A 27,410-nucleotide genomic window follows, 5' to 3' on the forward strand; every position below is an offset into this window, starting at 1 on the left:
GGTAAATATTATCAGTTTAGTTTATTGGTGTCGATTTACAATAGGAGGGCTAATCTTTCTGCTCAAACATCAGGCAAATTGTGTGAGAATGAGAAGAAAAAAAAGAGGGTATCCGAAGTTTCCAAATCAGTGGATTTGAATGGCTGAGTGAAACAAATTGGGAAAATGGTATGTTGACCCCATTGGAGGCAAAAGAGGAGGCTGTAGATGATGACTATGAAAAGGTCAGTTGTTTCTCAAATTTCACACTTTAAATTTCTTCCTCTTTCTCACTTCCATGTAAGCTGAAGGTGAAAGGAATAGTACTAAAACAAAAAAAATATTTAGAAAATAAGTGGTTTTTTGTGCTCATTCTTTCACATTTTGTGCAAGACTAGTTTATTTTCTGTGAGCTTCCTTTCCTTAAAATACAACAGACTTATGTATTTAAGAAGTAAATCTCATTTAAAAGAACAGTTACCTAGTTTTGGCTTGATACAGGTGTAATAGGGCTAGAACAATTAGTTCTGCAGTATGAAATGAGAATCATAGAATAGTTAGGGTTGGAAAGGACCTTAAGATCATCTACTTCCAACCCCCCTGCCATGGACAGGGACACCTCACACTAAACCATATCACCCAAGGCTCTGTCCAACCTGGCCTTGAACACTGCCAGGGATGGAGCATTCACAGCTTCCCTGGGCAACTTATTCTAGTGCCTCACCACTCTAACAGTAAAGAACTTCTTTCTTTTATCTAACCTAAACTTCCCGTGTTTAAGTTTGAACCCATTATCCCTTGTCCTATCTCTACAGTCCCTAATGAACTGTCTCTCTCCAGCATCCTTGTAAGCCCCCTTCAGGTACTGGAAGGCTGCTACAAGGTCTCCATGCAGCCTCCTCTTCTCCAGACTGGTTTCTGCATACTGACGGTGGATGACAATTTACTACAGCAGATTTTAAGGAAGGAACCAGGAAAAAAAAAAAAAAACCAAAAAAACCAAACCAACAAACAGATAAATCTGAGGCATCTAGAGCTTGTAAAGAATATATATTCTTAGAAACTTATTTGTTATGGAAGTTTAAAAATAACTTTTTTTTTAATTGAAGGGTTTAAATTTTTTAAATAAAGTTCCCCTGCCTCCCCTCCCCTAACTTTTTAAATGTGGCTAAGAAACAAGCTGGAGTTCTGAGGATGGGGAGTAAAATGAGGTGTTGAAGGCAGGAAGATAAGGGATTATCAAGGGAGCAAATTCTGCTGCTATTTGGATAGAGCACAGCATCTTCTTTCAAACACTTTTTCATTGGACAGCTTCCATATCTTTATTTTTGCTTGTTGCTGCATTTGTTTTCTCATGAAGCATTTGAAAAAATTATGTCTAATTCCTGCAGTTAATGAAAAATGATTATATGCAAGTTAAGCAAATCATCTTGCTTGGGATGAAGAGAACTGTATAATGGAAAAACACAAGATCTGATGAAGAGTATTTGCCTCATGTACCATTTCTCAATGAAAAATAATGTAATGTGAATGTTGCAACAAAATATTAAAACATTGGTTTTAGGCCAAAGTATGGGGAAACTAGAAAACATTAGCAATATTCAAAATAAGTTGGTTCTTATGCTTACAAACTTCAAAGTGCCTTTTCTGTCCAAAATTATATATTTGTTTGCAATAAAACACAAAAATGAAACAGGATTGTATAAAATTGTTAAACTACTATCACTGACCCAGAGAAAAAAAATTACATTGATAAACAAGAGAGACTTGTGACTTTGTTCCTATATTTGACAAAGCTCATTTACACAAACACCTTCGCCCAAAATAATCAACCGAGGGCCTGATCCCACTTGCTCTAAAGTCAATGACAGCTCTGGTGTGAATTCGAGAGCAGAACAGAATGCATGTTGAACATGTAGGTGAGACTACTATTTTGTCTAAACAAGCTTAGAATAAAAAGTGTATGTGAGTTGTGCATTTTTCCTGTTAAAAATAGATAAAAATGAGCTCTGTAATGACTCACCATTTTTCATTATGTTTAACTTTTACTGTGGGACAACGGAGACTTCATCCTAATTTTCAAATATTATTTTTAAAACTTACAAGCACTATTTTTCCCACACTGTTACATTTGCCCTTCCAAGTACAGACAGAGAAGCATAATTTATATGTAACAATCTGGAAATCTCTTTACAGGATCTAAAAATAACCTTTCAGTTTATGGGAATTTTGCAATGATAAACCTCGTCTTGCAGTTTGTTAAAATGAGAGTGCTGAGCATGATTGGAGGGAACAAATTCCCAGATCTACATAAGTTAAGTAATTTTGTTGCTATTTTGAATACTTAATTTCCTAATCTCATCATTAGCCCAAGGCTCAGTACTGCTGTCTTGAGACTTGGAGTAGACTAACCTTGAAAACACTTCATGCTGAGGTAGAAGAAAGCATTTCTTAGCAGGAATCTTTGACCGGTTTCTGTATCCTGTCAACTTGGGATATGAGCAAGCAAAGCAGTGACGTAGTGGGAAATGAAGATAAAAATTGAGCGTATTTTGCACCCATTTTGTTATTAGTCTTATAAGGGGTCAGGCCTCCTGGGTAACCGAGTACACGAACTTGGTTACCGATCTCCTCCACGGGCTGTGACTTCAGACCGCGCTCCCGCTGCCGGCGAGCTGGAACCGAGACCCGGCGCTCCGAAAGCGACCAACTCGCCTGTGCGCAAGTTCGAGAGGAAGGAAGTCTGCAGGGAAGCGCTGCGCTGTACGCAGCGCTGCCCCCACAACACCAACAAGGAACGAGAGAGAAACGCTGCCAATTGCTCGTAGCGGTTCAACCGCAGAATTCAAACAAACCGATCCCGTCGCCACCATCCCAAGGCTTCTCTGGCGACTGCGCAAGTCGAGCCCAACGCTCCGCCGGGGACAGCGCCCCCCCCGCCCGCCCGCTTCGCAGCGGGACCCCACCGGCAGCCGCCTGCCGCAGGGCAGGCAAAGGGCCTGGCCCCGGGCGGAGGGCTCAGCCCGGCCGGGACACGTCCGCTGCTCCCGGTCTGTGTTTTAGGCACTGAGCCTCAGCCTCCGCATCAGGAAAGGGCTCACGCGCTGCCCGCGCCCGCTGTCGGGGCCGCGCCCCGTCCGTTAACGGCCGCTGTGGAAGCGCGCCACCTCGGGGAGCAGAGCGCGCCCCCGGCGGAGACGAAGATGGGACGGTCATCCTGCACAGGCAGAGGTGCCAGGGCGGTGCTTCCCCGCGGGGAGGGACGAGAGGGAGAGGCGGGGCAGGCGAGGGGGGACACGAGGGTGACACCGCCGCGGGCCGATTGGCTTCGCGGCGCCGGGAGGTGCGCTTCGTATTCGCAACGTTCTTTGATAGGCCGGTGGCAGTAAATGGGGGCGGGCGGCTGCGGCACGGCGCGTCCTCGTAGGCTACTTGGCTGCCCTGGGTGAGCCGTGGGCGCGCCAGGCGGTGCGATTGGCCGCTGGGCTGCGGGGAGGCCGGGTCCCGGCGGCAGCGGCCTCCCGGGGCTGGGGTCCGTCTCGGCGGCAGCAACGGAAGTCTCGCGAGGGAACGTAGCCGGGATTTGGCGGCTGGCTGCCTCCCTCTCGCTGGCTGCGAGGAGCTGGTGTTTGTGTGGAAGGGGGAGGAGAAGAAAAAGCGAGAGGAGCCCGAGCCCCACCATCCGCTGAAGGGAGCGGACCGGAGCCCCCTCGCTGCCCGCGGAGCTCTCTCCCCCTCCTCGCCGCGCCATGGCCTCGGGAGACACCCTGTACATCGCCACAGACGGCTCAGAAATGCCGGCCGAGATCGTGGAGCTGCACGAGATCGAGGTGGAAACCATCCCGGTGGAGACCATCGAGACCACCGTGGTGGGCGGCGAGGAGGACGAGGAAGAGGAGGACGAGGACGAGTGCTGCGAGGAGTGCGGCCCGCACCACCCACCCCATCACTACCACCACCACCAGCCCATGATCGCGCTGCAGCCGCTAGTCTCGGACGGGGACCCTAGCGGGGCGGGCGGCGGCGCGGCCGGTGGCGGCGGGGGACAGCTCCATCTGCACCACCACCACCAGGAGGTGATCCTGGTGCAGACCCGCGAGGAGGTGGTTGGGGGAGATGACTCGGACGGACTGAGGACCGACGACGGCTTCGAGGATCAGATCCTCATACCCGTGCCGGCTCCCGCCGGGGAGGACGAGTACATCGAGCAGACCCTGGTCACCGTGGCCGCTGCCGGCAGCAAGAGCGGAGGCGGCGGCTCCTCCTCGGCCGGCGGAGGAGGCCGAGTTAAGAAGGGCGGCAGCGGCAAGAAAAGCAGCAAGAAGAGTTACCTGAGCGGGGGAGGCGGCGGCGGGGCCGAGGGCGGCGGCGGCAGGAAATGGGAGCAGAAGCAGGTGCAGATCAAGACCCTGGAGGGGGAGTTCTCGGTCACCATGTGGGCCTCGGGTAAGTGCGCGCCGGACCCCACCCTCCCCGGGTCTCGGGCCCCGCCGACGGCTGCCCGGTTCGCCTCGGACAGTTTTGTTTTGAAGGGAGGCCATGTTTTGATGTGTGTGATGGGCGCCGCCATGTTCATCGCCAGGGCAAGTATGGCGGCTCCCCCGAAAAGATGGCGGGGTCTGCGCTGCTGCCGCCGCTACTCCTGCCCGGCTCCGGCGGGGGGAAGGAAAGATGGCGGCGGCCGCCAAGATGGCGGCTGAGAGGAGTGCGAGAGGGAGGGAGGCAGCGCGGCGCTGGCTCCAGCACTAGGCCGCAATGGCGTAGTTTCTGCAGCAGGGGGAGGCGGGGTGTGCGGGCGGGCACAGGGTGCGGGGCGAATCCAGCCTCCTCGCTTCTCCCCCCGTCCCCGCCCTGCCGCTGCCGCCGCCGCCGCTCCCCGCGGCGCCCAGCCGTTCCCTCCACGCCTGCCCCTCGCCATTTCCTTCCCCGGCCGCCGCCCCCGGCGCCTCTCGGCGCCCTCTGTCCTCGTCTCCCCGTCTCCCGGCTCGCCGCTGCCGGCCCGCCTCCCCTCCCCCCCGCCGCTGCCTTGCCGGCTGCCCGCTCGCCGCACCTCTCCCTCCCTTCCGCTCGTCGCTGGCGCTGCCGCTGCGCTCCCGCGGCCCCATTGGGCTGCGTTTCAATGCCAAACGCGGTCGGCGGCCCCGGGTACGGTGTGTGCTCCGGGCCGTGACCGTTATGTGCGGGGGAAAAGCCAGCCGCCCGCTGCAGCGTCGCCCGCCCCGCTGGCGCTCCCCGGCCCTGGATGGCCATCTCCCCGAAATACCGTTTTACCGTCCGCACGGTGGGGTGGGCCTGGGGCCGCCCGTCCCGCCGGGCCGCTGCGGTAGCCAGGCGGGGTGTGGGTGGGGCCTCCCCGCTAGAGGCCAGCGGTGCTGGCGAGGGGGAAGCGCCTCTTCGCCCCCGCGGGGGCTGCCCGCGCAGCTCGCCGGCCGCGGAGGGGGCGGCCACAAACCACCGGCCCTCCAGAGAACCCCTTGTCAGGAACCGGGGTCTGACAGCCCGGGAAGTGGGGGCTTTGCGGTCTGGAGGCAGAGATCCGGCCATGGAGCCGCCAGGAGGAATGGACCAATTTCTGGCTGGTGCTCGGAGGCTGCTCAGCTTTCCTTCGGCTAGGTCTAGCGCTTTAAATAGGATTTTTGGATAGGCTGAGGGCGTCTGCGTTTTGTGAGGTTGCATATGTTTTTTGAGGAGTTGGGGTTTTCGTGGGAATGTGTCTTGGAGTGAATAAAATTTTGTGAAGATATTTAGTATCTGCGGGGCTTGGAATAAAACTGACATATGCCTGCCCTGCCACAATTTTCTGATCCTTTCCTTTAATGGTTGGGGGGACAGAAAGAGAACCCTTCCAGTCAGCAGAAGTGTGACATTAGGGTTTTTGTTTAGATTGGGGATTTGGTGGTTTTGTTTTGGTGGCGGTTTTCTGAATTTCAGAAAATGTACTGCTGGCAGCTAGGCTCTGTAGTCAGAGTTCTTGCTGAAGTTATGTAAATGTGCAAAAAAAAAAAAAAGTGGTCAAATAGTATGTTTATGCAACATATAAACAGGTGTGTAGTCTTTGAATAGTAGATTGGTAATCTATCTTGCATATTGTAAATTTTGTTCTCCTTTGAAATTGATCGAGGTTAGTAAGGCAGAGATACCCTGTAAGATTCTAGTGTAGTCTAAAATGTTTGCTCTCTGGTGTTTGTGAATTACCAGTAGTTGTTACAAAGGGCATTGTCAAAGGAAAACTATTGGATGACTGAATTGACTTGTCTGAAAAGATGTATAGTATGGTGATTCAGATTTTATTCTCTTTAAATATAAGTGATTACTTAGCAAGTTTGACACTGTGTATAACACTTCTGGTGTATAGTCAGTTGACAACCCGATGAGTCCTATCAATTCTTGATGAACAGAAAAGAGCTTTCATTTAAGAGTTTCCCAAATACTATTTGAGAGTAGAATGGTGTTCTGTATGCTTCCGTGTATTTTTGTATGAAGTCTGAATAAATCCACTTGGGTTTGTTTTTTGGTTTTTTGGTTTTTGTTTTTTTTTTCTTAGAATTGACCATCCAAAAAAGGAGGAAAGATACAGAAACTAATATAGTCTTCTGATTTGTGGAAGCTACCTAAGATAGCAGCATGCAAGTGGATGTATGACTCATGAGCTGGCAGGATACAGGACCTTGCTGAGATCAGTCGACAATTTCTAGCATACATTTGCACTCTGGATTTCAGAGTGCCTGATAGGATGCTTCCTTAGAGCTCCTGCATGCTGATTATTACTTGAGTGAAGTGAAGCATGTGTGTAATCAATACCCTTGATTCTCTTCCCACATACACAACTTTTACATCAGGGCAGCCCTATTGATTTCAGTGGTTTTGTTCTTTATGAGCCTGACTGTGCAAGCTCATTGGGAAGCAATACCCACTTGTAATTTACTGGGGGTTGAATTGCATTGCTACATTCATATCAATATCCATGATACAGAATACCTATTCTGACTTGACTTCTAATGCCCAAAAACCACCCTCCCAGGGAAAAAAAAAAAAAAAAAAAAAAGCAGCATAAAACCACAAAGTACATAGGTGAAAGAAAAGTACTGAAGTTTGACCTCCCCTTTCTGCATGTATGTGTGCTTCCTCATACAGCTTGTTGAATGGGCTAGAAGTGATCTGAAGTGGTCAAATGCTGAGGCTTCATTGTCTGTTTTCTGAAATTTAAGAGGGGGAATGATTGCTAGAAAAATTCCAAAAGAAGCAAAATTGGAGGGGAGGGGGGAGAAGGAGGGGACACAATGACCCAGAACAAGCCACTGACTTTCGAAAGGGTAGTTGTATTAAAGTTCCCCTGCAGAACTGGGCATACTTCATTTTGAACAAAGATAGTGGTTTTGCCTCTGTATTTTGACATAATTAAAGACTTGCTTGAAGACTTTCTTGTACACTGATGTAATTGACTGGCTTAAATACTTAGCAAAAAGTTTATCAAAAGATGAATAGTAAATAAGGCCATGCATCAAGATAAAACAATGAGCCCTATATTGCTGTGCATGGGTATTTGAATTAGGAACAAGGACACTTTGCTCACTACTGTGTGGGAAGACAATATGAATTAATTCCTTGTTACTGTTTTCTAGTGCTGCTATATTAGCTTATACACAAGTAGTACCAAATTTAGCCAGTCATAAATCTTTTTCCCTAAATGAGTATAACATGTTTGGTAGCACCTCTTGAAATGTGTAGAAATAATTTGTGAAATATACAGCAGTGTGATTAAAGGGGACTATTCAATCCTTGTCATGTTACTTGGATACTTAGAAGTTGCGGTACTGTTGTTGGCTATGGTTTAGACTTGTCATAGCTTCTCTTATCACCTTGGTATCTATGGTGATATCAAACTTGTGACCATGATTACTTTAATGTGTTTAGCTTGATACAGGAATGCTTTGTTCTAGTTCAGATTAGCTTTCTAGATCTTCAGAATGGAATTATTTGTCTGTCTTCACATGTGAAAATAGGAACTGAACAAAGGCGTTCTATTTTCTGATAGGGTTCAAGAAGTGTTTATGATGGATACTTTGATCATGGTCCTGTAGTGTGTTTCCACTATACTGTCTCATTATTTTCATTTGGGTATCCTGTAATGGATTTAGAAAATTGTATACAGTTAATGGGACTGTCCAGGTACAGACACCAATTTGTGCTAGGAAAATTGTTTTTATTAAGTGGAATATGTTTGTGCCTTTGCTAGATTCCACTTGATCATTGTCTTCAGTGACTGTCACCAGGTTGGGTACACAATAGTGATGAGAGAGGGGAAGGCTCCTTAGAAACTTTGTTAGGTTGTGCTTGCAAAACTAATTCTTGGATGCAGGAGGGCTTGGAAAGGTGGTGCTGAAATGCTGGCTCCACCAAATGCTGGAATTTCATGCAGTTGGGGCTTATTTTTGCGGGAGCGGGGGGGGAAATGTATTAGTGTACGTCTACTAGTTAATGACTCTTGACTCTGTCAAGCTTTGAAACCTAAAATAGGTGTTGGCTTAAACTATTATTGTTAGCATAGATAATCTGCAAGGTCAGGGCTGAAATAGCACAACCAAACTAAACATTGCCCATGGATGTTAAACTGCTCAAGTATCCTATTCCTAGATGGGAAAGACAAAGTTTTTCCTAGATGGGAAAGACAAAGTGCAGAAGTTATGTGTATGGTTTGGAAATGATTTTTGATAATCTGGGAAGCCATTGCTGTGGACTCATATTTGAAAACTCAGAGAGTTTATGTTGGATTTCTAGAAGGTTCTTCAGAGCATCTTAAAAAAAAAACTTTTAATGTCTTAAATTAAAAGCCTTCTATTTTTAATTTTTTTTTTTTTTTTTTCTTTTATCAGGTTGCAGGGGTGTGAAAGATAATCATCTGCTGTCTGACCAGTCGTTTTACATAGTATAAATAATGGACGAGTCAGTTCTGTTGTGGGCCTGTATCAAGGATAGCCAGAAGTCTTTGTGATGACAGATAGGCAATCAACTTCTTATATGAAATTTTTTCATAATGCAGGCAGAAAGTGATTGTCTGGATCCTTTAAAGTGTTACGATGATAATTATTTCTGACTAAGACAGTAATATAGGTTTTTGATATCCATAAGCACTGAGTCTGCCCTGACATTTTTGCCAGTGAACCTGAGAGTATGTTAGATATTTTCCTGCAGCTGTTTTAAATATATTTTCAGATTCAAAAGTGGTTTATGGATGTGGTTGATGAACCACATGGACGTGGTTCATTACTTAAAATATCTCTGTGAAGTTGCCCCTCAGCTCACCTTCAAATTAGAGTCCTCTGAGTTGCTTGTGGATCCTTCCGTGAGAGGTCCATGTCACTTTCATGTTGATGATTCAGAAGGTCGTAGTACTTCAGCACAGTGCCTCACAAGTGTTGAAATCAGATGATGACTGTTGATATATACAGTGTTTTTGTCAGTTCGTGTCTCGGTGGTGTGAAATAAGAGATGGGTGACATGGGGAAAGAAGAACCTGTTCTCTATCTGTGTGTGCAAGGCGTATCGGAGAGAAAGTAGCCTAACAGCTGATTAGGATAAAAATTGACATACTATGCAAAATGGAATTTTAACATTCAGAAGTTTCTGCTAAATAACTGTCTTATTTAACAAGCTAATTATGGCCTTTTGCTTCCAAACATGACCAGTGAACTAATATGCCTGAGGAGACTGCAATGTGGTAGCAGAAACCAAGCTGTTACCACAGTGCCTTGGTACTGCACTGTTGCTGAATACGTCTTTTATCATGTAATTGCATTTCAGCTGCTCCTAAAAACAAATGTGCTTAACCATGTAGTCATGAAATGGAAATTTAAGCTGAAATGTTTTTCATCCTTTAGTGGGTAAGCAGAACATCTCTTAACTTGGTACTTTGCAGAGAAAGCTATAGGATCAGGTTTCATTGCTTTGCTACCAAGTGCACCTTCTGAAATCCTTTTTGCCCTCCTTATTTTCCACAAAGAAAGACTGATTGAGTAACAGTGTGTTCTCCCTGCTCTGTAATAGAGGAGGAGGGTGGCTTGGAGAATTAGAGATCTGAAAGCAAAGTACAATGCCTGAAATCAAGAATAACTGACAGGGCTTCTTGAATTGAGAGTTAAAGGGGTCATTTTACAAAGTTGGGGAGTTCCAGAGATGTCATCTGGAGCTAGCTACTATTCTAGAAATGTGTGAAATAACGGTTCTGAGGTGGATGGGTTTTCTGTGCAACAGAAGGATCGCAAGAGATTTAGAAAGCATGGTAATAAGCGCAAAAGGTAATAAAGTCTTGAGAGACAGTGTCTACCATCTTTTATCATTGATCCATTGCATGGAATCTGCAGTTGCTATCTACAGGTTAGTTTTATCCAGTAGTCTGGCTTCTTGCTACTTCAGTTGGTACTTGGGCTTGGTACTCTTAAAACTTCCAGTTATTTCACCAGTAGAAATGCGTTTTAAGTATTAGTCAAAAGATATGGCTGGCTAAAATACTAAACTTTCACTGATCTTAGGAAAAAAACCCAACCAAGCATACGTTTGCTTATCTTGTATTCTTGCTTTGAAGTGCTGAAGTGATTTCAGTTCAAGTTCTGTATACAGGGCATGAGAGAGGTGGGGATGGAAGGATGTTGAGCATGAAGATTTGGTTGAATATGTCGTAAAAAAGTACATAGACCAACCCAATTTAGTCTAAATATCTAATGTGGTTGGGCATAAAAAGATTTTGGGGTTGTCTGTGGTGTCTCTAAGAAATGAGTATTTCACAGCTTTGTAAGATAGGTGAATACTGGACATAGCTATTGCAGTGACTGGTACCGTGTGTTTTTTGTGAAGAGAGTGATTAACTAACTGACGTGCATTCAAATCTTCCATATCTTTCAAAAGACTGGACTAAAAATGTACTCCCAAATCCCTTACAAAAGGTTGCATTAGAACTCTCAGAATAGTGCTAAATACACACTTAAGCGGCATGCCTTATATTTGAGTCTGCTATACTCAATTGGTTTTAAGGAACAAGACAAAGCAGCTCAGATAGTATGTAGCAGTTAATATCCTTTTACTGACTGCCTCCATGGCTCTGTCTGTATTTAGCTTGCATGGGTGGCATCCAGATTAACTTGGCATGGTCATAAACTGCAGAGAGGTGCTGTGCCTTACTTGTTTTGTGCTTCCCAGAGGTGTCACTAGAATTTCAGGGTTGTGTCTCTGTGTTTTGCTTTGCTTTGGATGCAGTATGTTTGATTCTCTGATGTTTCATGAGAGGAAAAAAGAAAGTAATTTGATTGTATTTGGCATCAGGGCTTGTTTGAAGGCAGAAAACATCAAGCAGTCAGCTTGGTCTGTTTGCAGTGAGAATATTGGTTAACTTGTCAGCCTGAGTGAAAGTTTGCTTGAACTTTACTCTCCAAACTTTGAGCTGCCTATTGCAGGTTGGTAGGGGATCACAAATGAACTTGCAATAAATTTGTGCATAGAGGACGTTGATAGAATTCTTCCAAAAGTTTTCCAAAGAAGTGTGTGTGTGTGTGTGTGTTTTTGTTTGTTGGGTTTGGGCTTTTTGTTTGTTTTTGCAATGAGTTCATAGTGGCATAGGGTGGTCTGTAACTAGGATGATCTGGATACTAAACAACTACTGAAGTCTGCTGCAACTTTAGAAAAAGTATGTGTCTTTTGGTGTGAGTCAGGCCTTCTATCTTGAAGGATGGTAGCCTGGCATAACACTTTTAAGGTAACTGGTGTGTTGGTTTGGTTTAAATTAGTTTTTAAAACTGCTGCTATATGCTGCCATAGAGATACAGTTTTTTGATACAGGAACATTTGATTGTTTCTTGTTTTCACATAATTATCAATATATGAAGTGATACTTTCTTATTTTCTTCTGTATTAATGTATTCATAGTTTTTCACGTTTTAGTTCAGTAGCCCATGGAATTGATTACCTGTGGAATTGATTTCTGTGGGTGGGCTTTTTGCAACTAAAGGCACTAAAGGCTGACTTTCAGTTTTGCCCTCACATAGCAAGAAAACGTTGTGGAATAGTGAGTCTTTACACCATGGAAGGAAAGATCTTAAGGAATATATACAAGATTTCCCTGTTGAGTCATTGTATCTGATCTGAGGCAGGAAATGAAAACTTGTTTCTGTTATGAATGTCATCAAACAGTTGAACTGGAAGTTCTGGGGACCTGTTGAAATAGCTGCATTGAAGGCAGCTGATCTCATTCTAGTCTGGTGCATGGCAAAGTGTCACTTTTAGCTTTCCAGAAGTTTTGTGCTCTTCTGAGTTTCATAATGTCGTTTCTGCCTGCAGAGGCACTGCTAATAATCTTTTTTTAGGCTTCTGTTTGGAACAAAACATTGTTGCCAAATTGGAGATTTATTGACTTGAATTTGTAACTCCGGCGGGTGTTAAGTTTACCATGTAATCCTTGCTAAAGGTAAATTCAGTTGCTTTCTTTAAAGCTCTGGTAAGGACTGTCAGGTAGTGTGGTGAGTGAAAAATTTAGATTAAAATTTTAAAAATGTCCAAATAGTCAGTTTTGTAGTGTATTTTCAGTTTAATGCTGCAGACAGTATTTTGTTGTGAACACTTCTGTCTTGTGTCAGTGTTGCAGTCTATTTTCTTCTTTCACCATGGAACATATACTTGAAGTGCTATTTGATCTGGTAGATCAGATTAAACTCCAAAGTGGCAGTAGCATTTCTAGAAATAGCTCAGTGGCAAACATAAAAGGCAGGCAGTACAAATTGAATAGAAATTTGCCTTAGTATATAGCTTTTATTTGCATATGTCTTGACTTTTCCTTCCTACAGTAAGTTACTGAGTAATAAATAGTGTTACTTCCTGTGGAAGAAAAAGGAAAGAAAAATGTTGCTTCGTTTGTTTTCTGCTTTACGTTTTTTTGGGGGGATTTTTTTTTTTTTTTTTAATTGAGGGAGTATTATTTCTGTCCTACTACCTTGTATTTCAGTTCCTTAAACACTACTCATAAAAGAAAACTTCCCGTAATGTTTTTAAAGTTTCTTGTGTATAAAGTGATTTGCAGAATCTGCTTCCCATACGCAGGTTATAAGAAGTAATGTAGTAGCAAGTTTACTAATTTTTTAGCGTAGTTAAAACCATGTGTATATGCATATGTTTATTGTCGTAGCTGTATTTGAGGGTGAAAACCAGGGTAGATCCTGTGTCTATCTTCCTTCTGGTGTGAGTGCTGCAGTGAGGAGCATAGGTGGATATTTCCATTCTTTCCATTCTCTTTCTTCTTTGTCCGTCTCTGGTTTCTGATACAAAATGGCAAGAGGAAAATATTGTGTCTTGGTATATTCTGAGGTCTGGATGTGAGTAGCTGGTAACGGCAGGTCTTCCACCTGATCTTACTGCAGTCCTTCAGCACAAATCCATAGGAGGAGCTCTAGAGCAGATATAATAGCACTTAAATGGTTTGCAGATCAAAGCTCTGAATAATCCATCTGCTGTTTATATAGTAAAGTGGGAAAGATCTTAGACTGGCCTCTGCCACAGAAGAAAGAAGCCCCCTTGGGAGAGAGATGTACCATTTAGATTTTTGGTTTCTTTCAGACCTGTCTGCAGGAATTGAAAAACTTCAGTTTTATGGGCAGGTGCTGAAGTTCATTAGCAGTTATTTTTAAATTTCTTGTTCCTCTGTGACACTTCTGTTAGAGGTCAGTGGAGTCTGAAGACTCTGAAGTAAAAATCAGTAGTCCTGACATCTTAGGGTAAGTATCTGGCACTCTTCTGATAAGCTTGCTTAGTTACTGACTGCTGTTGAGATCCAAAGTGGGTATGGTGAAGGCTAATCTTTAAGAGGTTAAGGGAATTAAATATTTAGGCACTGTTTCAGGAAAAGTGCCTTATCTTTTAAATACAGCCAATATTCGTAGGATTGTTACACTTATTTGTGTTTAACTAGATATGCAACTTTTGCTTCTCTTTTTTTCCTCACCATGTTCTTCCTGTGTTCTTCATTCTGTAACTATATGGATGTCTTTTTGCTCTTTGCAATTGGCATGGATATCTGGAAGTGCAGTGTATACTTTTAAGTATGCAGCAGTGGGGAATTTTTGTTGAGATACAGCCTAGTAGCTTATATGCTGTTTTGATCTTAGTATGTATTGAATTCGGTATTTTTTGTGTTTCAGATGATAAAAAAGATATTGACCATGAAACAGTGGTGGAAGAGCAAATCATTGGAGAGAATTCTCCTCCAGATTACTCAGAGTACATGACAGGGAAGAAACTTCCTCCTGGTGGAATACCTGGCATTGACCTCTCAGACCCCAAACAACTGGCTGAATTTGCTAGGTAAGTAGGAAGAAAGTATCTTTAAAGTAAAATGGTTTTCTTTTTCCTGGTTTAATGATGAAACTGTTAGCCAAAATAAATGGTAGCTGTAGTGTGGCTTAATGTTCCATTTAATCATTTTTTAAAACAAGTGACTTAATTCAGAGCAGAGGAGTTGATACTGTGTTAAAGCAACTGGGTTTTATATTCACTTGTTCAATGACTTCTGGTCTCTAGTTCCTTTTGGGTAAGACGGGATCTAAATACATTGATAGACTGCATCTTTGCCCTGACAGAATGTAGCTTTCATGTGAGTATCCTTAAATTCTTCAGCATCAAAGGATCTGATACGTGAAATGCTGTGTTCAGGTAGTCCAGCACAAGAAAGCTAGAGTACACTATCACTCGTTTACGTATCAGTACCTTGACGCGATTTACAAGGTTACTTTTACTTTCAAATAGAGGTGGAGTGGCTGAAGGTCTGTTCTACAGGAAGTACTGTGTCATGTGTCTCTTCCCCCCCCTCCCTCTGCAGAGGCTTTGGCTGTGGTACTGAGTGCTCAGGGCAACTGGTGTCCACTGGTGGGAACTGAGAGGTCACTAGAAAAGCCTGCTCTGGCACCTGGGAACTGTGATACTAGAGTTGTCTTTGCAGCCTTTATTTGGTTTCCTGCTTTGTTTGCATATGCTTGTAATTACCAAAGGCATTCTCCTTCACTCAGTGCATGGGCAGTGTTAGTCTGGTGTCTCCAAATATTTGAGCACCACTGTTAGCTTCCTGTAGCTGCTGTTCCCTGTTTTTTCCCCATGTTGAGAGCCGGTAGTACGTATGAAGGTATACTTGGGTACCAGCTGGCTGTTTTTCAGGGCTCTGGTGCACAATTCCGACAAAGCAGATGGATAGTCAGATGTTGTTACTTTTATTTCCTGGGTCAGCTACGAGAGCAAGAAGTATGTATGGTGGGTTTTTTTGTTTGTTTGTTTTGGCGTCTTTTTGTTTTCTTTACCACTGGGTTTTTCAGGTAGTTAGTAGATGGCAGGGACTATTGAAACAAGTTCTGGTCTGGCTTCTTGGTTTGGTGTATCTTGGTGTCTCCTGTGTGCATCTACTGTTGTTTCACCTATTTAATCTTGTTGCTTTATACAAGCTTTCTCTGTTACTCTTAGGTGTCTTTCTGCTGGAGGATTACCAACACAGCCTTGTCTCACAATTGTTTTCAGTAAAGCCATTGAACTATGCATTTTGAAGTCTCCTAGTAAGATAGTTTTGCAGGACTTGCTCTCTGCCTGAGGTTATCTGATCTGGAAATGTGTCAAAACACATTAAAATAGCTGAAAATGGGCCTCTATCTAAAGTGCTGGGCGGTTCTAGCTATTGATACTGTTGTTACTTGTTTTACTGTTGTGATAAAAATGATTGTGTTTTCCTCTAAGACCTGCTGTGAAAGCTCAAGATATTTTTTAGTGATACTCTATAAGTATCACTAAAAGTATACTCTCTATATATATTCTCTATATAAAAGTATTATATATACTCTACCACTAACAGTACACAGCATTCTGATTCCAAAATGTTACGCATTTCTGCTCATTGTGTGTTTAGAATGGTATTCTGTTATTTTAAAACATGCTGAAACCTCTGCTTTCTGTTAAATATTTAAGTACTGAATAGCTGTCTTCTGTTAGGAAGTTTAAATAGTTTCTCATAGGGTATTCTCCATGCAAATACTGAATATTTTTTTCCAGATTGCTCTGAGTACTTGAAATGGTTGCCAGGATTTGGGCTTCTCAAAATGATCAGATTGCTTCTGTCAGATCTGTCTGCGTATTTCTTAATGTTGTAAAATGTACTGCATCTCTGGGTTTTAGTTAGTTTTCTGTTGAGAAAATAGTGGCAGCTGGCAGTAATTTAAAATTACCACTTTTTATTCATGGTAGAATGTTCTAGGAAGTTCTAGAGCTAGAATTTTTAGCAGATGATATAAAGATTGAGTTCTGTGTTTACAGTCAATTTTCTGTTAGCATATTTCTGTACAGCAGATAAAATGTAAACCCCTTCAGTCAATTTCAGTCAATATTCAGACAAATACATGGTGGTAGAGTAAGCAACTGTGGGGGGATATCATATGTAGCATATCCCCAAGTTGCTCAAGCCTGTGAAGAATTGTTCTGATAGCTTATTTGTAAATAATGTAGAAACTTCAAGAATCTTCTGTTTCAAAAAAGTTGTTTTTTGTATTTGTTTTTGGTTTTTTTATTTCTTGCTCAGAATCAAATTTTCTAAGGCCAGAGTAGAAGAGAGAAGAAAAAGAAAACTGTTAGATTATGTTAATCTTAAATGATTGTGTATAACTGAGGCTGAAGAATATGGGTTTATTAGAATTTGATTATTGCTTGTTAAGGTTTTGGTCCTCTTGCAGTGAAGCATGTTAAAGGGACTTCTTTTAGCTATTAACATTAGTTCAAGCACTGTTGCCTACAAACCTGTTTTTACACTGATCAGTTGTCTTGTTGGTCTAGGTTGCTCTGTGCAGCATCACTGAAAAGTTTGCATGGCAAACTAAGGAAAAAAAATGGCTTTACGTGTATGGGAATTGTGCTTGGAGGTCCTAGGAATATTTCAAGCTTAAAGAATGTGTTTATTTAGTGTAAAGTTCTCTGAAAGTTTCAAGCATTGCTGGTTGTTTTGCAGTTCACAATTTTGAAATTCTCAGCAGCTGTATTCAGAAAACTTTGAGCAGCATGTGAGTTGAAACTTACTTTTAAACTTAAGTAGCTTCACGTGCTGTAATGTTTTTGAATAACATTTATATTTTGGTGACTTGAAAATTATGCACAGCCTATGTATAAGGAAGCATGAACTGGCTAGTAAAAATGTATGCTCAGTGTATTTTGTGCAGTTGAGAGCAAGTTATTTTGGGCTGCTTTCCTGTTCTCATGAAAGTTCTTGGACTAATTTCACTATATATTTGTAGAAATTAGCTACTCAAAACCAAACTAGATTCACTGTTTATAACTAGACAGCTTATTTTGGTTAAGATACATTGGCATCAGTTATTAGGAACAAAGTTCTGAGGTTAAGTTTAAATGGGCAAAACTTGAATTCTAGTGGTAATAGATTTCAAGCAAGGTTCTGGTTAATGAAAAATAAGGCAGGTGTAGACTTGATGCTTGAAGTCCTCTGTAGCTCTGCAGCCCTAAAAATAAATAAATAAATAAATATATAAAATCATAAAGATCTAAAAACTGTAGTAATTCAGCATCTGCAGTGGACTCCTGCTGCTCAGCAACTGGGTGGCACTAGCAGAGTGAGCAGTTATACTATCTCTTGTGATACCATTGGCTTTCGCCGCTTTTTTTTAGTGCATTTATTGTTGAGTCATGTAGGAGTTATCCAGGTCCTTTAACTGGAACTCTTTTAGCTCTTCCTGGAAAAGGCTTTATACATTTTAAAACTATTGAAAATACTGAATAAACAAGCTTTGTCAGAACATGAAGATGTGTTCAATAACACATTGAATGACCATAAATTATACCTCATTGGGCAATTTATTGCCTTTTACAAATTATTTTGTTCTGTTGTAGGACTCATGCATTTTCTTCCATGTGCTTTAAAAATGCAATAAAAAAGTGGATTTCTTTTAGGTAGTCATATCAGAATGTGAAACATTAGTTGTGAATTATCTGCTCAGAAAGAAATAAAACCTAATAAATTACCACTTTCCCATCTGATACCTTTGACTTGAACACTGGAAATCCCTTCAAGTGAAATAAAATGTTTCATCCAAGTCTTAACTGATTACAAGTAATTCTGTAGTTAGGTGTAAGGAAGTCATAACTGCTTGGTAATAAAAGCTTGGGGAAGTAGTGCACATATATCTAGTTGGTGCATATGGCAAATTCCTTCTAACAAAGCCACTAAAAAGGCCATTCCTGACTGTCCGCTTCCTCCCTCTTACCATCCTGACAGATGCATGACTTGAACTGGCTAAAGACAGCAAAATACAGGCATCAGTAAAACAAACAAACAAAAAAAAAAAAAAAAAAAAAAAGAGGGAAATATGCTATAACTGGAAAATTGGCACAGTAATGGGTCCTAGTGGTAACAACTTTACTGTCCATGGCTTTATCTTCTGCTCTTTGTAGTATCTTTTCTGACTGAGAGCCATTGTGAGAACTGCCTTTTCTTTCTCTTTGCTTAACAAAACAGAAGACAAAGAAGTGTTTGAAATAAGATGCCCTTCTTAAAAGTGGCAAAACATTCTGGTCTCCTAGATTTATGACTTGGGCCTCTTTACAAGTTGTACGCTTTTGTATTGGTTTTGTTCTTATTACAGAGATGCTTAAAGAGCAGTAAACTGACAATTGCTTTACCCAAAGTGTTCTTTCAGAGGAGGGCAAATCTCTTGCTGTGTGTACACGTGATATTCTTCACAACTATAGCAAAGCCAGTAATTATTTTTGCCAGAATCTTAGACTGAAAGATAACTTTTTATGACATTTTCTACTTGTCTGTAGTATAGTAAGGCACTAGATGTGTGCTTTTTAGTTGTAGATAGATTCCTAGGACACCTTGCAGCACTTTTCTTTTGTCTATGTAAAAGCCAGTCTAGCCAGTTTCAGGAGTTCTTCAGCACAAATAAATTATTGCAGCAGCATAGGGCCATGATGCTCATGTTATTTCTGCCTCAGCAGGGCAGTACAAGGGGAATGGCAGAGCAGGGGAACAGATCAGAAGCAGCAGTGATGCTGCTGATAGGGAATAATTTCCTCCTCTTTTAACTATTCTTATGATTGTGGTCATCGGCACAGGTGAATATCACTGTTTGTCATCAGGGACCTCCAGGATATGTCAAAGGAGTTGCCTGAGAGAGAGTAAAGCTGTTTAGGTTAGATTTATGTATAAAGGGAGAAGAAAGGATGTGGGAACACAGAATTTTAACAGAGATAAAAAGAATATGGTAGAACAAGGAGGAAATTCTATAGTGTTACTGGTTTTTTGACTTGGGGATTTTCTCTATTCCTGGCTTTAACATTGTCGTAACTTTTAAAATTGGATCTATCTATAAGACAATAGGTTGTGGAGATTGACAGGGGCTTGAAGTAGGGATTGGTTATGTCAAGATACAGTTCTTTCAATTCAGCTGGGAAGATGAAAAGAGGTAGGTAACTGTTACTTTCTGATATTGCACAGTGACAGAGTTGCTTTCTCTATTTTAAGGAACTGAGTGCTTTAATACCTGTGATTTTTCACTCAATCTTTTTGCATGGATAAGAGGGTACGCTTTTTTGGAATTCATTCTGTGAAGCTGTTGGGTTGCACACCTTCCTATTCCCTCTGCTGCCCCCCATTCCCTCCCTCCCTCCCGCCAATACAAGTTAACCAGCTTGGCCTTTAATTGCAGTGTCCCAATGCCTTGATCTGAAAGGTTAGCTATTCTGCAGTTTCTGCTACTAGGCATGGCCCATATAAACTAACTGCAGAAATGAAAATTCTGGTCTTGCCGTGTAAATTGACTTTCTGCAAAGGCAGCCATTTCAAAAGTTCCACCCAGGTATTACTGTGTGTGTCTGTAGTCATTTTAAATAGTGGTATGTGTTAGAGTTCTGTTTTTGATTAATGTTTCAGGCTAAGAAAACTTGGACGGAGCTGGTAGAGATGCTCTACTGGGTGGGAGCCAAAAGTCTAACCACCAGCAAGAGCTACCTGCAACAGTGTAATTAAGATCAACTGCCCAGGTTCTAGTCTGGTCTCCTTTTGCAGAAAGTTAATTTTAAAGTAAGACCAAAATCTTTTATTCTAATACATTTGAATATGTAAGTCTTTAAATCCTTCTTTGAGTGATTGTCCATATGGATTCCACAGCCTTGTGAGCAGGATGTTTTTGGCAAAATGATCTGTTGTAGCTATGCCTGTGGTGTACATACCCTTGTGCCTTTAATCCAAGGGTCCAGCAGCTTCTTCCTGCATGTGGCACTGAGATGTAACCAGGATATTGTTTGCTACCTCTTCCTGTTGAAATGCCTGCTTCTGTTTTACTGAGTAGCTTGGTTGCCTATGGAATACATAGTGTTGTTCTGCTTTTTAAGCTTAAGTTTCCCACTTCCCATACTTGAGGGAGAAATGAAAAGATTTTACATCTGGCCGTTTATTAACTAAACTTTGTTGTCATTTTGTAATCAATAGGGCTAAATGTTTTTATCCAAGTATACTTCTGGGCTGATACTCCTCATTTGAGAAACAAAGCTTGAAAATCAAAAAGTCAGCTTATTCTAGAATGGACACTTAAAATTCTATGTGCCTGCTCAGGCACTGAACTGAAAAGTGTATGTTGAAACTCCAGTCTGTCCAATGTCTGACCCTCCAGTTCAGCTGTGATTGATTCCTCAAGCTTCCTGACTACACTGAACTGGAAGCTTCCTGACTACACTGGCCAGGGTATTTTCCCTCTCAGTTTCTCCCTCAGTCTACTTTGACAGCCTGTTGTAGATGACACTGTTGCAGCATTTCTTTCTCAAAGATTGACTTAATAACGGGGCAAGACACAAGAGTTACCAATAACACTTAACATGATCAGTGGGATATTATGCCAAGTGTAAAAAATGCAGGCACTGCCCACTAAAGCTGTTGACCATATCTTTTGTTAGTGATTCCTTTTCTGTCTGTTCTCTCCCTTTACAGGTGGGCATTTAAGACTTCAGAACAAGAGTGGGTTTATTCATTATGATGATGTCACAACACAGATCTTAGGCCTAGGAATTTTTTACTTTGCTGTTTTGGGGCTGAGGGAATGACTCAGCCAACACTTAACAAGTTGATAGGGTTAGAAGTAAAGGAGGTGGTTTTGGCACCAGTTTTGCTCCCTAAGGGTGTTTGTTCTTTAACATCTAACAGCATTAAACCAAGACACTAATTTCTTTGAGGTCCCGTCTTGTCAAAGCATTCTTTGTGCCCATTTTGGTATAACAGGCACTCATTTCTATGCCTTTTCCTTTTGTAAAAGCATAAAGACATAGTAAGGAGAATACCATGCAAAAGGGTACTTGGAAGCTTTCTGTAGGGGTACAGAAAGAAAGCCTTTGCGTGTGTGTTTTCCTATAGCCTCAGTACCTGTAGTACTATCAGGTTAGAATCTCACTGGAGAATGTAACCAATCAGTTAATCCCAGTCACTTTTTTCGATTTAGATATTTGATACTTAGAGAGGCTGGGTAAACGAAACACAGAGCAATCATGCTCTATTGCAACTGGATTATATAAATTACATCTAACCAATAAGGCCATCTGAGTTGAAAAAGTTACGAGGGAGATTTAATAAAGAGGCTGGATTACAGGAACAGATACAGCTTCCTGAGTTCAGGATTTTTCTGCCCTTAAATTGACAAAATGTTGAGTTATACCGCTGGCAATGGCACAAGAGGAGCTTTTTCAACACAAATATTTCGTACCTGTCTTTTGGAGCTGTTAGTATCTGTGAATAAGGGAATTGTTGGATGTGATACTCTCCAGTTTCTTTATTTTTGTAACATTTGTATTTTTAATCCTGCAGGAGACTGCAGTATTCTTTAGTTAGCACTGTATATATTCAATGTAATCTGGAGGTGCTGAGGCAACAGGAGTTTCCTAAGCGTCCACTTAGAGAAAAGAACAAAAGCCACTTATTTGTGTTTCATTTAGAGTAGAGACTACACCAGAAAACCTCTTGGTTAACTTACAAATAGCCACATTTAGTTACCTTGTCATACATAACTATGTTGTACCAGGAAAAATAATTCAGGAACTCAGATAAACAGGCTAGCTTCTACAGCAAGGTGTTGGAATGCACAAAATCTCATTACTTACCTAAGTGAATCTCCAGCTGTATGAGGTGCATTTATTTACATCTACTTGCCTCTATTATAAGGTGGAGATAAGCCACTTCTTTTTCAATTTTTTTTTTAAAACAGCACTGCAGTTCTGAGAAATAAAAATAGGTAAAAGTGCAGTGCACTTCCCTGGAATAGTGTCAGAGAAGTCAGCTGTATGGACATTGAGACAGATGCCTATGGCACGACTGTTCTAACATTGTTTTCTATGTATTGTATTTGAATCAAACACCTCATATATTCAAGCAGTAGTTGGCTGGTCTTCTTATGTAGTTGGTGAAGATCCCTATCAGCAACCAAGAATAAATAGATGATTGTTTGTCAGTTGCCAACAGTGGAATCCATGTGTACAGTAACTTAAAGTAAAAATAATTGCATTTTCTGTGGTTATGATGGATGTCTGCATTGTCTATGTAGAATCCACAACGTCCTGCCTTCCCTGCTTCTGTACTGTTTTCTTCTAAAGTCTTGTGTGGTGAAATACTGAAAAATGATTGAGGCTACTCTGTTCTTCGTATCCTGGTGAGAGAAAGTGAAGATAAATAGGCTGCATGGGTACTAGCACAAGAAAAGTACAGTTTTCAGAAAAAAAACTATTTACAATTAGTCTAAGTCAGAAAAAAACCCCCACTCTGTTTCTACATATTCAAAGGACTAAGAAGGTAGTATTAAATGTCTTATTCTATATTTCTGAGGTCCTTCTGGAAAAGCTGAACTTTCCAAATGCCAAATTGCACTGTTAATTTTATTATGAAGGTTTTGAAAATACTAAGCTGAGTAACTGATGCATGTAATGCTATCAAATAAATGTGCGCATTATCTAGGCCATTATGTGAGAAGACCTGTCTACTAATTTTTCTACTAATGTGTTGTTGATTTTATTTTTTTTTTTTAATCTTTAAGAATGAAACCAAGAAAAATTAAAGAAGATGATGCTCCACGAACAATAGCATGTCCTCACAAAGTAAGTGCAGTGCTCAGCTTCTGACTAGGTAGTAATTTTTAGACCAGAATTTTGTATTGGTGTTTTCTCTTGAGAATGAATAACTAAAATATATTACTGTTAATAGACTACACTCTGTTAACTGTATTTTAGTTATAATTCTTTAGAGGCTGCTTTAAAAACCTTTCACTGAATAATATATTATTCCCATTCCTTGTCTTAAGGTTAGTGCATCCCTAATCTTCTGGTAACCATGATGCACAGTCCCTAACATGCTGGTTTTACTGTTGTGATTTCCTGCCACCCAAGAATACATACTTGAAAGAATGTTCTGAAAGCTGTTCAAAGTACGTTCCTAAGATCTATATATCCTCTGCTTGGAAACTGTGACAGATTTGGAGTCTAGATCAGGAATCAGCAATTTATGATGCAGATGCCAAAGTCAGCATAATTGGAAGACTTTGAATTATATTCCAGAGCTGGAAGGTGCATCGTCTTGAAAGAGAGAGAGAAGCATCCTGGAGATAACGATTCTGACCCACTGGTAGTGGGGAAGCCTCTATCTTGAATATGTGTTCCCAGTCACCTAGATTGGTAGCATCTTGCTTTACTGCATTATCCAGCTTTTGTAGAGCTTCTGTTAGCTGACTTAGTCTGTAATGAAAAAAGGCAAATACAATCTTGCTGACTTCTGGTCCAGATAAGCAATGAGCCTAACCAAATAATCAGGGCAGATAGCTAATAGTACACATTAGAGAGCATGAATAAAAGGCTGCTTTCTCACAGCCATAGTCTAAGGAATTTGGTGGATTCCTCTTTGTGCTTATATTTATTTCAAATTCTTTATGTTCTACAAATATAATGTATTTATTGTAGTATAGTGTGTGGAGATACAGGAACAGTTACTCCTTACAATACTAAGGAATGCTGCCTTCATTTCTTTGATTTACTTTTTCATAGCCTCAACTTCATCTGAACAGGGATTAAAAAAAAAAAAAAAGAATATTCTGTCCTTCCATTTTCTCTTTTCTAGTGTTTCTAGGCTTTGTGCATTTATGACTTCAATTTAAAAAAAGAAAAATACTGTAGAAGATGTAACTGCTTCTCTTGGAGGCAAGCAGGGGCTTTGAAATAAACGCAGGAAAGTTGATGGTGTATTTATTTTGGTGCTGCTTTGCCAGCAGTTCTGTTACATGAAATGAATGGTGGCACAACGCTTCTTAAAATTAGCCAAAGAAATTCTAATGCCTGAAGAGAGAACTCTACCTGAAAGTGTCATTTCCCCTTTTTTTTTTTTTTTTTTTTTTTTAAGAAATAAGGCATACCTAAAGGTGGTTATTAGTAAAAAAAAAAAAAAAAAAAAAAAAGCCAAAGAGGAAGCCTGCAGAACTTAACTAGTGATTTAATGTTCCTTTTAGGTTCAATTGAATTTTATGCCCATAACAGTGATGCTGGTAGACTAGTTTTATGGAAGTTTAAACAGCGTCACGTGGAGTACAGATAAAATTTGGTTGCTTATATAATTTTATGAGGGATTTTGAACTTTGAGGAAGACATTTATAAACAATATAGATTGTTTGTAGATGTCTGTAGATTGTCACTAAAAAGTAAGGGGTGGGGGGAATAAGAAGGTATCCAAAGATTTAGGTAAAGAGAACCCCAGGTTGCTGCTGGCTTAAGTGTACTCTGGAATCAAAATGCTGTTGCAGCATGGACCCCAGATTAAGACTTCTGATGCTGTACCTGAGTTAATGTGAGTATCTTTTGCTTTTAGGTTGAGCTGGCAATAACTTAGGTGTTCTACCTTATTCACTTGCCCCGTATCACTTTATAGATTTAAACTGTAGAAGCAGTGACAATCTTTATATCTCAAGGTGGTAGTGATCAAGCTGCTGCTGCCAGTTTGGATAAGGTAGTTTCTGTAGGCTGTTACCTACTGGAAACCCTCTTGCTCCATTTCTTCTCAGCAGTGAGAAGGACAGAAAAGGAAGAGGACAATGTTGGGAGGTGGAGTGGTGCACATACAAATTGGTACTACAGAATAATCTGTAGTATGTTAGAGAATATAATGCACATTGAACTGTAGTACTCAGAATAGCACATTGAAGAATATACCATAGGTATCCATGAACTATCATTCTTTTTTTTGGGGTTTGTTTTTTTTTTTATTTCCCTTTTTTCCTTCCCTAAAACTGTAAGAGCTTTTGTTTGGTTTATTCATTTGCTTCTGTCAGAGCTGCATCTTTTCCATGAGACTGTCCTGTTACTCACTTGACTGCACATGGCTCATAATACTGGGGGAATGGTTTTGGAGGTTTTTGTTTGGGATTGCATGTGTTTGTTTTTGTAAGCTTTTCAGATGATTCAAATGATTAGTTATCTTTGGTATTTTTTATTGTTTTTTAATAAATGTAAGGGTTTTTTTCTCAGGGCCAACTTTTAAGGCAGCGCTCAGGATGAAAAAGCATTTTAAATGCGTATGCTGTAGCAGATAGATAAGCTAGTGCTGATAAAGAAGGTTCTACTAATTGAGTGTCACTGTTCCTTTCAAGGGCTGCACAAAGATGTTCAGGGACAACTCTGCCATGAGGAAGCATCTGCACACTCATGGCCCTCGAGTACACGTATGTGCGGAATGTGGCAAGGCCTTTGTGGAGAGTTCAAAACTAAAGCGACATCAGCTAGTTCATACTGGAGAGAAACCCTTTCAGGTATTGTTAACTCTCAGACTTACAGACCACAGTTTTATTTGGTGAACAGGTGTAGACTGTAATTGTAACCTAGCTTCTGTATGACTTTAGGGATACTATGTTTCTACATCCTAAAAGTAAAGCTGGTAAAGAGAGCAAATCTTTGCAGATTATCACTGAAACTTTTTTTCTGGTTTTAGTAAGCCATAGCAAAATACAGTTTCAGATGCAGAGAAGGTGTGTTTTTAGTGAAAGCATAAAGCAACCTGAAATATATATATATATGTATTTTTTTTTAATACAGTTCACAAGTGATGCTCACAGCTTCACTGATGATAACCTTTAGAATCTAGCTTCATGTACGGGCATTCTAGTGATTTAAAGAATAATATTGTTGATAGAAATGAGCAATTTTTTGTTAGCTAATGGAGTGTGTCTTCCTTTCAACAGTGTACATTTGAAGGATGTGGAAAGCGTTTTTCACTGGACTTCAATTTACGCACACATGTGCGAATTCATACTGGCGACAGGCCCTATGTTTGCCCATTTGACGGCTGCAATAAGAAGTTTGCGCAATCAACTAACCTGAAATCTCACATCTTAACACATGCTAAGGCCAAAAACAACCAGTGAAAGTTGGAGGAGAAAGTTTTTGAACTCAAAGCATCTTACTTACAGGAGTATGAATTGGAAATAAATATGCCTCCCCTTTGTATATTGTTTCTAGGAAAGAATTTTAAAAAAGAACCCTACAAACCTAAAGGACGTGTTTTGATAAGTAGTAAATAAAAAGCAAAAAACACATAAAAAAACTTTAAGGTGACGTTGCTAAGATGCTCTACCTTGCTCTGTAATCCTGTTTCAAAAGAACACGGTGTTTTGTAAAGTGTGGCCCCAACCGGATGGGTCAGTTCATGAACTTGCATCAAAAAAAGACAATTCTTTATACAACAGTGCTAAAATTGGACTTCTTTTCACATTCTTATAAATATGAAGCTCACCTGTTGCTTACAATTTTTTTAATTTTGTATTTTCCAAGTGTGCATATTGTACACTTTTTGGGGATATGCGTGGTAATGCTATGTGTGATTTTCTGGAGGTTGATAACATTGCTTGCGGTAGATTTTCTTTAAAAGAATGGGCAGTTACATGCATACTTCAAAAGTATTTTCCTGTAAAGAAAAAGTTATATAGGTTTTGTTTGCTATCTTAATTTTGGTTGTATTCTTTGATGTTAACACATTTTGTATAATTGTATCGTATAGCTGTAATGAAATAATGTAGTATCAAATATTAGATGTGATTTAATAGTGTTAATCAATTTAAACCCATTTTAGTCACTTTTTTTTGAGAAATACTGCCAGATGCTGATGTTCAGTGTAATTTCTTTGCCTGTTCAGTTACAGAAAGTGGTGCTCAGTTGTAGAATGTATTGTACAGGCACTGACCTTTTATTAACACCTGATAATATGTACATCCCATGTAATGGAAAGGGCAACAATAAAACAGTGGTCCTAAAGAAAGAATATGGCAGAAAATGATCTGCAAGCACAGTCTATTTTCTTTTTTTTTTGTCTAGAGCAGCCCTAGTTCCTCTTGACCTCGCAGAAACTG

General features: G+C 40.9%; 2 protein-coding genes across 2 annotated transcripts; one reads left to right on the forward strand and one right to left on the reverse strand.

The window, feature by feature from the left end:
- On the reverse strand, positions 1-3,730 carry LOC308222134 (uncharacterized protein; the record flags this gene model as incomplete). Its single annotated transcript, XM_080619755.1, has 2 exons — positions 1-305; positions 2,392-3,730. One exon carries the CDS (start codon positions 3,728-3,730, stop codon positions 3,077-3,079), a length of 654 nt encoding a protein of 217 aa, XP_080475881.1. The 3' UTR covers positions 1-305; positions 2,392-3,076.
- On the forward strand, positions 3,729-27,337 carry YY1 (YY1 transcription factor; the record flags this gene model as incomplete). The annotated part of the gene is made up of 5 exons (XM_080619754.1): positions 3,729-4,425; positions 14,157-14,319; positions 23,067-23,127; positions 25,659-25,817; positions 26,247-27,337. The coding sequence occupies 5 exons, from the start codon at positions 3,729-3,731 to the stop codon at positions 26,427-26,429; spliced, it is 1,263 nt and encodes a 420-aa protein (XP_080475880.1). The 3' UTR covers positions 26,430-27,337.
- Positions 27,338-27,410: the final 73 nt, after the last annotated feature.

Source organism: Psittacula echo (assembly GCF_963264785.1).
Source record: "Psittacula echo genome assembly, chromosome: 5".
Classification (NCBI taxonomy): Eukaryota; Metazoa; Chordata; class Aves; order Psittaciformes; family Psittacidae; genus Psittacula; species Psittacula echo.